This window comes from Cryptotermes secundus, unplaced genomic scaffold (genome assembly GCF_002891405.2).
Source record: "Cryptotermes secundus unplaced genomic scaffold, Csec_1.0 scaffold824, whole genome shotgun sequence".
Taxonomy (NCBI): domain Eukaryota; kingdom Metazoa; phylum Arthropoda; class Insecta; order Blattodea; family Kalotermitidae; genus Cryptotermes; species Cryptotermes secundus.
Window position 1 is genome coordinate 130,923 of NW_019727106.1, and position 14,779 is coordinate 145,701.

Below are 14,779 nucleotides of genomic sequence, written 5' to 3' on the forward strand. Positions count from 1 at the left end.
TATAATTATAATGATAAATTCAAGGAGGATGAGGTGGTCAGGTCATGTAGCACGAATGGGGAGACGAGGAATGCGTATAGTATATTGGTAGGAAAGCCAGAAGGGAAGACCAAGGCGTAGGTGGGTGGACAATATTNCTTTCAGTTATATATATCATGTATAGGAAGTAATAATACCGAGGTTTCTATTTGTTATTAATTTCAGTAGTATAATGAAACTCGAGAATCTGATACACATTCTTGTTAACAAGATTAAGATTGCATTTAATAATATACGAAAAGCAATAAAATAATTGCAGAACTGTTACAAACCTTTTTTTTAATTTGTTTCATTCTGGTCCTACAAAACTATAATTTTGTTTGTGGTTCTTTATGGGTGTGAAACTTGGTCTCTGACATTAAGGGAGTAACACAGACTGAGGGTGTTTGAGAACAGGGTGTTGAGGAGAATATTTGGACCAAAGAGAAATGAAGTGATAGGAGGTTGGAGAAAACTGCATTATGAGTAGCTTCATAACTTGTACTCTTCTCCAAGTATAATTATAATGATAAATTCAAGGAGGATGAGGTGGTCAGGTCATGTAGCACGAATGGGGAGACGAGGAATGCGTATAGTATATTGGTAGGAAAGCCAGAAGGGAAGACCAAGGCGTAGGTGGGTGGACAATATTAGAATAGATCTTAGAGAGATAGGATGGGATGGTATGGATTGGATAGATCTGGCTCAGGATAGGGACCACTGGAGGGCTCTTGTGAACACGGTGATGAATCTTCGGGTTCCATAAAATGCTGAGAAATTCTTGAGTAGCTGCAGAATTGGCTCTCCTCAAGAAGGGCTCAGCTCCATTAATAAGTAAGTAAGTTCATTCTGGTCCGTCACACTAATAATTACAAGGACAAAAATAACTCCGTCCTGCAAGCCACGAACAAACACGGACAATACTAAGAATCTCCTTCATAAAATAGGCAGGCGGTACAAGTTCAGCTCCCTCCAAGAAAGACGATAGGAGAAGTGACACGAACCTGCATGATTTATAAAATTTTGACTTAAACAACAAAGTTTTAATACCAGGAGAGCTGCTGTGATTGTGAAATTTGAATATTGTGTATACTGTGTATTCCAGGCATTGTGTGTGTATGTACGTAGGGAAGTAAAAAATTATCCAAACTCTTGTTTTTCCAATCTGTATATACAAAATTATGGGTTAAACAAGTACTTCATTTTTCTACATAGTCTCCTCCCTCTTCGATGCACTTGGTCTAGCGGTCAAAAAGCTTGCGTATTTCCTCCACGAAGGTTTATGGTTGGTCACGCAACTGTTTATGCACCAATTCCCCCACTTCTTTGTCCGTAGAAAATCAAAAACCTCGTAAAACATTATCGAGCAGACCAAAGAAATGACAGTCGGAAAGGGCGAGATCTGCGCTGTAGGCAGGGTGTTCCAGCACCTCGAAACACAAATGGTTAATGGTTTCAACAGTCTGGCCGTCCTTGTGTGTGTGTTCATTGTCATGCAAAAACATTTTATTCGACAAAAGGCCTTGGCGTTTGGTGCGAATCGCCGGTTTCAGATTGTTGGCCAGCAAATCACTGTATCTTGCACTGTTGATCGTACACCATTTTTCCAGGTAGTCTTCAAGTATAGGCCTTTTTGAGTCCCAAAAAACGGTTAGCATCACGTTTCCCATGAAACATTGAGTCTTGAATTTCATCTTCATTTGTGATCCCGGATGTTTCCACGCCACACTCTGGCTTTTGGATTCTGGCTCATAGTGATGAACCCACATATGAATTTCAGCCCGTGACACATCTTCCAATCAGAGAAATCGGAACACTATTCTTTGTTAATCATTGGTGCACACTGCTAGCAGAGCGGCCATGTTTACACTGTCACAGCATCAAGGAAAATGATGCAATCAAGGTAAAACTTTGATCATGCGACCACAGTAGTACCAGCTCTAACAATGCATTCCTAGGAGGCAGTGTGACAAACCTAAAGATGTGTTATGGAGAAAGTGTGGATAATTTCTGACTTACCTTCATAATTTAGCACTCAGAACACCTACTGTGATAGTGGTTTCCGAATAAGTATTGNTGGCCGTCCTTGTGTGAGTGTTCATTGTCATGCAAAAACAACATTTTATTCGACAAAAGGCCTTGGCGTTTGGTGCGAATCGCCGGTTTCAGATTGTTGGCCAGCAAATCACTGTATCTTGCACTGTTGATCGTACACCATTTTTCCAGGTAGTCTTCAAGTATAGGCCTTTTTGAGTCCCAAAAAACGGTTAGCATCACGTTTCCCATGAAACATTGAGTCTTGAATTTCATCTTCATTTGTGATCCCGGATGTTTCCACGCCACACTCTGGCTTTTGGATTCTGGCTCATAGTGATGAACCCACATATGAATTTCAGCCCGTGACACATCTTCCAATCAGAGAAATCGGAACACTATTCTTTGTTAATCATTGGTGCACACTGCTAGCAGAGCGGCCATGTTTACACTGTCACAGCATCAAGGAAAATGATGCAATCAAGGTAAAACTTTGATCATGCGACCACAGTAGTACCAGCTCTAACAATGCATTCCTAGGAGGCAGTGTGACAAACCTAAAGATGTGTTATGGAGAAAGTGTGGATAATTTCTGACTTACCTTCATAATTTAGCACTCAGAACACCTACTGTGATAGTGGTTTCCGAATAAGTATTGATGTTCCCTCTGAAGATGATCCGTAAGGATCGAAACATGTAAGTGTGCTGAGTTTTCAAGTGGTAAAACTTAAATAGTCACACTGTATGGAGTTGTTTCTGTCTTTGTCTCACACACCTCATGATCTGAAACACGCTCATGTTTCCAAAATAATAAATTAACTGAAGAAATAAAATGAACATTGAAAGTATGATATATATATCTATGTATGTGTGTGTGTGTGTTCATAAGTTCATTGCTGAATATAATAATATTGCCAACATAATAAAATAACTGAAGGAAGATAATGAACCTTGAAAATCTTAAATNCATTGAGTCTTGAATTTCATCTTCATTTGTGATCCCGGATGTTTCCACGCCACACTCTGGCTTTTGGATTCTGGCTCATAGTGATGAACCCACATATGAATTTCAGCCCGTGACACATCTTCCAATCAGAGAAATCGGAACACTATTCTTTGTTAATCATTGGTGCACACTGCTAGCAGAGCGGCCATGTTTACACTGTCACAGCATCAAGGAAAATGATGCAATCAAGGTAAAACTTTGATCATGCGACCACAGTAGTACCAGCTCTAACAATGCATTCCTAGGAGGCAGTGTGACAAACCTAAAGATGTGTTATGGAGAAAGTGTGGATAATTTCTGACTTACCTTCATAATTTAGCACTCAGAACACCTACTGTGATAGTGGTTTCCGAATAAGTATTGATGTTCCCTCTGAAGATGATCCGTAAGGATCGAAACATGTAAGTGTGCTGAGTTTTCAAGCGGTAAAACTTAAATAGTCACACTGTATGGAGTTGTTTCTGTCTTTGTCTCACACACCTCATGATCTGAAACACGCTCATGTTTCCAAAATAATAAATTAACTGAAGAAATAAAATGAACATTGAAAGTATGATATATATATCTATGTATGTGTGTGTGTGTGTTCATAAGTTCATTGCTGAATATAATAATATTGCCAACATAATAAAATAACTGAAGGAAGATAATGAACCTTGAAAATCTTAAATATGTAAATATTCACAAGTTCAATGCTGAACACAATAATATGGCCAGCATAATAAAATATCAAGCAATATAATGAACCTTGAAAATCTTAAATATGTAAATATTCACAAGTTCAATGCTGAACACAATAATATGGCCAGCATAATAAAATATCAAGCAATATAATGAACCTTGAAAATCTTAAATATGTAAATATTCACAAGTTCAATGCTGAACACAATAATATGGCCAGCATAATAAAATATCAAGCAATATAATGAACCTTGAAAATCTTAAATATGTAAATATTCACAAGTTCAATGCTGAACACAATAATATGGCCAGCATAATAAAATATCAAGCAATATAATGAACCTTGAAAATCTTAAATATGTAAATATTCACAAGTTCAATGCTGAACACAATAATATGGCCAGCATAATAAAATATCAAGCAATATAATGAACCTTGAAAATCTTAAATATGTAAATGTTCACAAGTTCAATGTTGAACACAATAATATGGCCAACATAATAAAATAACTGAAGGAAAATAATGAACCTTAATACTGATGTTTATATAGTTATGTTTATTAGATCAATGCTGAACACAACAATATGGCCAACATAATGCAATGACTGAAGGGGTATACCCATAATAACAAATTAAGATGAATAAAATATGTAGACACTAATAAGTAAAAGTTCCTACCTAGGAAGTATTTAATAAATTTAATTACAAAATATACACTGAATCCTGACATTGATTCTGCTCCTTGGTGTTTCACACTGAATCAGATAACCTGAATATTGCAAGTCAAGTATAAAGTAATGCCACTTCACTCTTACCCACATATAAAAACGAACCATTTGAGTCAGAAAAGAATTTCCCACACAATTCTTGATTGAAATCTAATTATTTTCAGATAGAGGGCAGAATGAACTCTGACCATCTTCTGAGAATGATGTTCTAATATACGGGGAAGAAGGAAAGAGGTCTCCGAAGCAAGAAAGAGATGGAGCTCAAGATCAGAATAGGTTTCTTGTATGTAATCTGACTGTAGGTGACAATGTTATCAACAAATTACTCAAAACCAGAGGTTTGAGACAAGAGCATGTAAAGACATGTTAGTTGTAGTTGCTTGTCACCTGGGTTACTTTCTCCAACTTATGAAACAACTATTGATGCTCATGTGAGCAACTGGAATATATTATTCCAGTAATTCAATAACTGCTCTCTGCAGATTTCCAGGGCTGGTGTGGGCAGGCCATTACAAGGCAAAGATGAAGAGGCATTACTTTCCTAATGACTTACTGATGTGTCAGTATTTTAATCTTCTTCCTCTTTGTGGCCCTCTGCTGGCTGATTCAGTCATCAACCTGTTTGTTCGTTTACACCACCAAGGAATGTAAATTCTTGTGAGACATCTCACAATACCATCTATTATTCTTTGGTAGTGAAGTGAACAACCAGTAAACCTAATCCACTTCAAGTCAATGGTGCTCTTAATGGCAGCTGTGATATGCTGCAACATGAATTACCTGCCATCATAGATTATATTAGAGTTACAGTATACCAACAGTCTCCACACCAATGTCTCAGAAATATATGAAGACATTGGCTGATAGCAGTACTTCAGATGTCACACATGTCTTGCGTGCATCACAGCTGACACCATGAAGCAGCTGTCTGGCAATGGAACCACTGACATAGGCTACTGAGAACACTTCCTTGTCACCAGCATGTACTGCAGCAACCATGTCCTTCTGTACTTGTTGAGTAACATGGAAACTCAGGAACTTCAACAGGGGTTTCCTTGCCACGACTTGTGGACAGATTTGGTGAAGAAGCATCAGGTGCCCTGAACAATGACTGTAGGTTACACACAACAGTAGCACCATCATCCTCATAACTAGTTCCGCACAGACCTCTGATAGCAAGTGCACTGATGATGTTAGTCTTTAGGGCATCTACAAACTGTCCCACAGTTAATATTAGGGTTCATTTCACCGACCACACAACACGTTTTTATTATTGTCACACTACATGTTTCGACCTCAAGAGGTCATCCTCAGGTGTACGAACACAGTTGCACAATCACACACAATCACATTATTATTGTAGTGTGACAATAATAAAAACGTTATGTGTGGTCAGTGAAATTAACCATAATATTGATTAAATACACAACAGGATGCAAGAAACAATTAAAGTGTCCCACATTTGGATTATTTTTCAAACCAGACTATGAACAAATAGCTTCAAATGTGTTCACAAGGTGATCATCAAATAGCTGTTGCCAGGTATTCACCACAGCACCCCACTGAAAAATCATTAAAAAGGAAATTAGTGGGCTTCCTTATATGATGGACTTCTTCAGATTTGAAAATAACAAACTTTACTTGAAAGGGACTGCCATTTTAAAGATTTTGTATATTTCATTAAATTATTCCTCATAGCAGTCGCCACCACCTTATTCTCTTATAAATCATATTACTGACAGTGTGATCTGCTTTTCAAACATTTAACATATCCTACATAACTTGTGTACTGATAAGATTATATTGTAGGATCCTGTTGCATTCTTCCATTTTATTATAAATCTAATTTTACAGTCTTATGTGAAACGATTTATTAACTTTAGGTTTAAAATTTAAAACTTAAAAAGTTGCACATAAGACAGTAAAATAAGATTCATAATAAAATTGTATATTGATGTACAGTTTCATAAGTAATGAATGATGACAATGACATTTGTTTGATCACAACTGGGTTCTTGGGACAATTACTTAAAAAATTAGCTCTCATTATTCTCGCTAGCCACTCCTCTCATAACAGAACATAATTCATAGTATAGAGTGCAGTGGTCCTTACCTGTAGCCAATACAGTGTTGTGGCTTGCTGCAATGATTCATATGCCTGAGTTCCCCACCAGAAGCATTTATATTTACAGGGCTTAGAAGAAACGAGGGTTTTTTCACTGAAAAATTTGGTGGCTGCTGTTGGTAATGGTTGCACTGCGAACATTTTAAAGGAAGTGGAAGAACCATGTGCATGGATAGGATGCCTTGCTTGCTGGATGACAAGCACCCAGTAGCAGCACATATTTTCGTTTTCATGTCTATACTGCAAGAAGCAATACAAAAAGTATAACACCATCACGGTACTCTTAGAACTCCTTCACATTCAACAGTCAATCTTTAGGATAAACCGAAAGTTTCAGAACATATCATAAAACAAATATCGTTTAGACGACGGTTCACAATAGCCTCAAAAATTTTAGGCTTGAAAGAATTCCATCTTTCTAATTTAATTTGTGGTAGTAAGCATAATATTCATATACACAAATAATATGTTTAATATGGTGCTGTAATTTCGTTTGCAAATGTATACTTTAGTTTCGCAACCACATCAAATCAAAATTCATACATACAAATTTGTCTATATTGATCCACCATAACCGCATATAATTGCGGGAATTCAAATTGGTTTGTTAAGGCTCTCCGATTGGTCGAGACCTGTGTGCAGTATCTGCCTTCGCTCTTAGAGGCAGTTGTTACTGTGTTTCCCTTTCTCTTATCTCAGTTCACCCCTCCGCTAAAGACTGCACAGTAAGACTATCCTCGTTCCGAGACTAGGAGGTGGGATGGGGTCACGTGACGAGGGTAGTACGTCAATATTATTAGGTGTGGGAATGGAATCTGGGAATGGCAGCCGCCATGACGTCACGCCGAGAGTGAGTTGACCTTCAGCACGGCTCACTATCACCCCCTTCACCGAAGAGCACACTTGTAGAATGTCACTCCACAGAGAAGATTCTCTAGAGTTCCCATGCTCATACACATATCACTACACAGTGCACCTAGTTTCAGTCAGAAACATACCGAGGACACATACTAGAGATAGGAGTCCCTTTTCCATGCATGGCTCCCGGCGGTCCTACTCACTCTTCCCACCCTTCACTTAGCCAGTTTCATGCATGACACCGTTCGGTGGAAAGGAGTCCAGACAGTTGGCCGCATATAACTGCCAACGGTGCACTCGGCATTGGCAACACACGCGTCTTCCACACACAAACGTCCAGTCCATCCATGGTTCACCAACGAGATATTTTAGTCGTCACTGGCCCCTTCCGCTGTCCGATAAAAGTGCCCAGACGGACAATAGGGTCGGAGCCAGGAGAGCTTTCACTTCGATGCGAGGCGACCCGGCTTACAAGCTTGTGATACTGGTGACGCTCCAGAGGGGGGTGTTCTTCCGAAGATCTTTATTTCCATTGTGCCTAGGATAGGGGTAGTAAGGGACTATGATAACCTCCTGCTCGAAAAGAAGAGTACAACTTAATACCACGTAATTACATCATTTAGCAAGACCCGAATAACATACAACTCAACTAAACAAAACCAGTAATATAACCAATACGATCACTTGACCAAAAAATGTCTCTTTAATTGAAAGACATGTGCCTTTCTGATGATTACACCTGTATCTGGATTTGCTAACTGAACTGTTACAGGAGACACAAATCTCACAATCTTTAGTGGTATATACCACTTATAGTCTAACTTGGCGGAATGCCGTCGGGACTTTGAACTTAACGGTACACTCGTACTAGGACCAAATCGCCCACACGAAACTGCTCGCCTTCTCCCTCCATCATATCTACCAGCAACCCTGGCGCGGGCCTTCCTCAAATTATCCAAGGCCGTCTCCCAGAATTGCTCCATACTCTTAGCAATCTTGTCTAGCTCAAGTTCGAACAATTTCCATTTAAGCCCCAGGGGATGGAGTCCCTGCAATCGAGTCATGCCATGCTGAGTTAATAAAGGCTAGAGCTAGCGACGAAAGATTTTCGTCCCAATGAGTAAGTTGAGAGTTATGATAGATAACCAGGGCCACCGTGAAGCGTTCAACTTGCGACGTCTGGGGATAAGAGGGAGAGGTGGTAACATGTCGAATTCCCCTGCAAAAACACAAGTTGTAGAAGCTTCTCGATTATATACACCAGCATTGTTCGACACAACAGACCAGGGGTCGGGGAACTTTTTTACTTATTACCCCAAAATATATTTATTTACGCCGACGTTAACCCCTTGATTTGAAAGAGAGAAAATCATAGATTAGTCAAATTCAAAAGGTTTATTGAATCTATTTATATGGAGAATACAATTATAAATATAAAAAGTATAAAATAAATGCGATAAAATACGAGTAAATTAATATCCTCATTATGAAACAAAAGGATTTCTTAGAAAATTTTTTCCACTTCAAGTTTTGGAGAAATTATGTTTTTCATTTTTGATACAATAACATCAAAATTGGGACATTTTGATGTCAGAGCAATTTGCATACTGTCTTCGGGGTCCAATCGATTTCTCTGCTTTGTTTTTATGTTCAGTAGAGTGGAAAATCCTTGTTCGCAAAGGTAGGTTGTTGCAAAGGGCAGCAACTTTTTGACTGCCTCCTCATGTGCAATTCTGAAAGCATTTGCAGCTCTTGACATCCAAAAATATGACAGATCTGCTTGTTTTCAAATTCAATACATGCTTCATTATTGGATCGAAGTTCAAGAAGTGCCTCTGCCAAACCTTGAGGCTCTTCTGGTACATCAGCAATTTCAGATTTAAAGGGATCTACAACCCAACTGACATTGTGTGAATCAAGATCTGGAAAGTAATCATCGAACTGCTTTTTGAGTTTGGTAAGATGCCTTATAACTGTGTCCTTGATGTCGTCAAAAGTAATATTTTCACAATCTTCCAAAAAACAAAGCCAACCTTGAAAAGGTAGCAATCTTGTTTTGTTCTGCTTTCTGTCTCCAATATAAAAGCTTTGATCCAAACGCTGAAATCTTTTCTCTGGCTGAAATTATATTGATGTTTTATCCTTGCAATTCTTTGTTCAATGCATTCACATACTCAAAAATGTCAGCTGGTATGCGAGATGTGCAACCCACAAGGAGTTTGTAAACTTATCTGCGAGAACATGCTTTTGATCAACCATAAAAATTTCAAGTTCAGTTTTGAGAACCCACACTCGGTTCAGAACATTTCCACGTGACAGCCACCTCACTTCTGTATGATAAAGTAGGTCTGTATATTCAGCCTCACCATCTGTACATAATTCACGAAATAGTCGCATGTTTAGTACATGTCCATTGACAACATTGATAACATCATGCATGATGGCTTCCAGTGCAGCTTCCAAACGTTTCACAAGCAGTGCCTTGCGATGGATTATACAGTGGTTAACTTCAATTTTTTTATTTTTCTCTCTTGCTAAAGCCGAAAAACCACTAACGTGACCCAACATAGCTGGAGCTCCATCAACAGACAAAGCAATGCAGTCTTCCCACTTTAAATTAGCATTATTAAAGTATTCATTAATTTTATTGAAGACATCAATTCCACGAGATCGCAACTTGAGGGGAGAACAAAACAACAACTCCTCTTCAATTGCATGTAAACCTTTGTAACGAACATACACCTTCAGCTGCGAACTACTACTGACGTCTGTAGTTTCATCAAGCTGAATAGCAAAGCATTTACTCTCGTTTATTGAAGAAATAACTTGTTCCTTCACATTTTCTGCTAAAACAGAAATTCTTTCTTTCACAACTTTTGCAGACAAGGGCACTGAATTTAGTTTCGCAGCTTCTTTCTGACCACACCTAATCTCTGTCATTTTCAAAGCTGCTGGTTTAACCAATTGCTCACCAATAGTATGTGGTTTCTTGTTTCAGGCAATCAACCAGGCCACTTCAAAGCTGGCCTTTGATGCTGAACGTTGATCGAATGTACTTCTCAAGTTGCTGTGCAGTCCTTTTTTTTTTTTGACAGACATTTCCAAATTTGCAAAGTATTCCCGTGGTTTGGACAGGTGTGGGTGCAAATTATTCAAGTGTTTCTTCAACTGACTCTTTTTGAAAAATTCTGCAGTCAGTACTTTCAAACAGACAACACACTGTGGTTTCATTATTCCTTTGTCTTCTATTTGTGTAAACTCATAATTGAGGAACTCTTCCTGGTATATTCGTTTTCTAGTTGATGTCATCTGAGGGGTAAAAAAAGACAGTGATTCAAAAAGTTTTAACCCTTCAGCACACGCGTTTCTTATAGTTACACGAGGACACGCGTAATGTGGAGGAAACCTCCGCATGTACAATATGTGTAAGTCAGTACTGGAGGCCGCGCCACAGCTCAGGCGGTTAGTTGCACATGTGCTATAACACGAAATTACCGATTCAGTGTGACAAGATCAAACTGCTACTACTGCACATAAATGATAGTGCGTCGGTTTCATGAAAAACTTCATTTCGCTTGCTTATTAAATAATGAATGAATTTATTGATAGTAAATCCATGCTAACAAGACACTATCTTACCTTGGTCGTCGAAGTTTTTTAGCATAAGATAAAACAATAGGTGACTAGACCAAAATGACGTATACAACACGTGCGCTTCTGCTGGCTGCTGAGCCACAACTAACGCTATCGTCAACAAGTCCACAACATGCTGGGCATGCTGGGTGCGTTTATCTATAGAAGTGTTTAGTGATTACGTCACGCTGCCATGATGGACTCTTAAACAATTTCCGTAGCAGCTGTTCTTACGGATGGTTATACGCCGGAAGAAAAATTTCTGTCGTAACAAGGAACGCGTTTTTTATATAATTTCATTTATGTCTATTGAGTCCTCATTACCCCAAAGAATTTCATTTTTACCCCACTTGGGGTAATTTACCCCGGTTTGCCGACCACTGCAATAGACTGTGGTATTAAGAATGATGGAAAGAACTTCTCAACTAGGCAGGTCTTCACGACCTCTGATGAAACTCTCCTGATAGGGTATGTGCAAACAAACTTCAAGAAACCGTCTAACACCAACAGCACGGCGATATTTCCTCTTCGACTCCTAACGATAGGCCTCATGAAATCAATAAATACACGCTCCAGAGGGCTTGTCACCACTTCGCTACTATGGAGGCCCACCATGGAATCAGGAGCCAGCTTGGATCTCGCAATCCTGACATTGCCTCACGAATGCACAAACATCCCGTCTCATGCCTTTGGCATCGGGAATGCATCGAACACAATTTTCTTGTTCAACCGACGGTAATCCACTACCATCCGGTAAACACCACTCAGTTTAGAACAAGAAACGCTGGACTGGCGTACTGTGAGTAGCTTTTCTTTGCTACTCCATGGTCCATCAAACCGTGGACGATTTATCTCAATATTTGTATACGCGGGGGCAAACACTGATATGGTCTGGAGCGAACTGGAGTCCTATCACTCAAATCCAGATGGCAGAACTTTCCCTTCACAGTTCCCTGCCTATCGGAAAACGACCGGAAATCTAAGTCTCAAAGTGGAAAGTTTTGCGGAATTGTCCGACCCAGCCAACAGCGATCCACATAGAAGTCTCGCCAAGACATCATAGGAACATGGAAATTCTTGACAATTACACCTGCCAAGGTCAAGAGACTCAAATTCAAACTCTCTCTCTGGCTGAAATAGAAAGTTGTAATGACGGGCGGGAAAATCCATTCGCACCTTGGCGAACGTCAAATAATCGACGCCCAAATTGCACGGAACGTGGCAGTCGTCTAGGAAAAAATTCTAAATTTCCACGAAAAGGAATGTATCTTGATACCCAACATAATGACATCCGATTGAACACACGATTCCCCATTCGCCATCAAATATTCTTCCATCGTCTCAAAAGTATAAGGCTGTCTCAAACTCTCTACATAATCTATGAAACCTGGAACATACTACAATATTTATAGTGGACGTAAAAGCATTTTTCCGAAATACTGATATTTCAAAACACTCTCAATTATCTTGATTTACTCTTACAATTTCCACAAGTTCCGCAATTTTTCTCTTTTCCAATGTTCCCATTATTAACTTAGTGCTCAAATAGTAGATAGGGAAATTACTGATTACGATCTGAACCTAACAACATATCATTCAACATAAAGAAAAAAACGAACACATCACTATATATGTTCTAGACTAAACTATAAAATACAATTACTAGACTGTCAGCTGTAACAACTCGTGCAATCCTGTAAACAATGTGACTCTCTAAGTAGTTTAATAGATGGAAAGAAAATAATTCCCTAATTCCCTATACTACCTCATAGCACATGTAAGCCTGGAAGATTAGATGGCAAGAATACAATCCTTTGTCTATCACACCGAAATATACATCTAACTCAGGAATCACTTGCCAACATTCTTCATCCTATAACACATACTCTACACAAAACTGTGCACATTTAAAACTGTCATTTAACACGGTTGCCAGCATAACACCAACGACAACATGTGCTTCACTTATCATACCACCTTGATATAAGCAAGAATTCTTCATACAAACAAGATTTGTACATAAAAGGGGAAACTTTTGAACCCACTGTGGCTGAATGGAAATCTTAACGTTCTTGAAATCACTACAATAACTCACTACACATCACTGTATATATTACACACACATATACAATGTAACACTTGACAATACTGTAATCAAAACAAAACACACTATACACACGACTCTGTCACACAGAACTAAGACATAAATTCAAAAAAATAACTTCTTGAATGGGAACTAGAAATTCACTTTACACCCTATTCTTACAAGTACTTATAATAATACAAAAAAAACATATCATTCTGACTAATAACCTACACACACGTGTAATATTCAGAGGCTACATACAAAAACAACACCATCTTTTCTGTCATACCATATATGCACTCATTAAATATAATTCACTCTCTATCCATATAACCACTAAACACATTTCTTCCAAACCACTCCACATAATTCACACGATATTATTATTAGAGCAAGAATAACCTCAAAGACACATTGCCTCACTACACACCCACTATTCTTAAATGAATTTACTTTCGTTAAATCAATTTTATCATGTATTCTTCCTTCACACATACTTCACTTTCATGATTCAGAGGGAAAACACTTCGATTTCGTTGTGGAACAGAGGAAAAACATGTTTGTAAAATTTCGAGCACTGTCCGTTACTCGGTCCGGGATAATACACACATTAACACCTACCATCTGCACTCTCTCTGAATCTTTTAACATATACTTTCAGGCACACAATTAATCAAAACATGTACATATATATATATATATAAACATACACATAAACCACTCTTATTATTTATAAATACTTCTTCATACCAGGAAAGAAACCAAACTTGATGGTGGACACCGCATATTTAGGTCACACTGACAGGGCGGCCAACCTCTTAACAAGAATGAAACAGAAACATTCGAATATCAGTCGGATTACAGGACGGTAATTTTTCACCCTAGTTTTTACCCATTTTCGTGTATAATATAATTCTACTTCCTATCCACGGAGGGAAATTCGGGCGAAACAAATGCCCACCACTCACTCAATTGGTCGCGTATCCATACACGAGAAACAAGAGAAAGATTTCACTGACAACAAAGACTTTTCGTTATAAAGTTATGCCATTGGAGAGAAGCATAATGCCATAATATATTCACTAATCACTTATATTACCGTGGGGGATTCGCAAACTCTTGAGGTGGGAGCGGCGTTCTCGAAACAATCTAAGTTATCACGTAGCAATATAACCTCGGAATATAACAACATAAATTTAATTATGGGTGGAAACATAGTTAAGACGCTCAATTTTTTACATAACGTCATATTTCGACTTATATTCCATGTTACGACAGTCCTATATTATGTTCGGTTAAATAGCAGCTTCGCAAATGATGTCACCCTTAGGTGTGCGCAATGAACTACTGCGCACCCACCTGTGGCCCTTGGATCGCTGATGTTAGGTTAAGTTAGATTACGTAAGGTTACGTTAGGTTACGTTGGTCAGTTTAAGTTTGCGCAGTAGACTACAGCGCATCCATCTGTACCTTTAAAGGGGGCTAAGTTCGGTAATATATGCTAATGTATTGTTGTGATTGTACATTACGATAGATTTGCGCAAACGACTTCTGCACATCGTTATGATCAGCTAAGCACGGTTTGGCCATCGGCAATATCTTACGGTCGA

At 38.6% G+C, this 14,779-nt stretch overlaps 1 protein-coding gene across 1 annotated transcript; it reads right to left on the reverse strand.

Annotated features, from left to right (window-relative positions):
- Positions 1 to 7,241: 7,241 nt before the first annotated feature.
- LOC111864486 (protein FAM200A) lies at positions 7,242 to 14,063 on the reverse strand. The gene is made up of 2 exons (XM_023851760.2): positions 13,920 to 14,063; positions 7,242 to 10,759 (listed from the first exon to the last, which is right to left on the reverse strand). Exon 2 carries the CDS (start codon positions 10,388 to 10,390, stop codon positions 9,617 to 9,619), a length of 774 nt encoding a protein of 257 aa, XP_023707528.1. The 5' UTR covers positions 10,391 to 10,759; positions 13,920 to 14,063; the 3' UTR covers positions 7,242 to 9,616.
- Between the last annotated feature and the right edge of the window lie 716 nt (positions 14,064 to 14,779).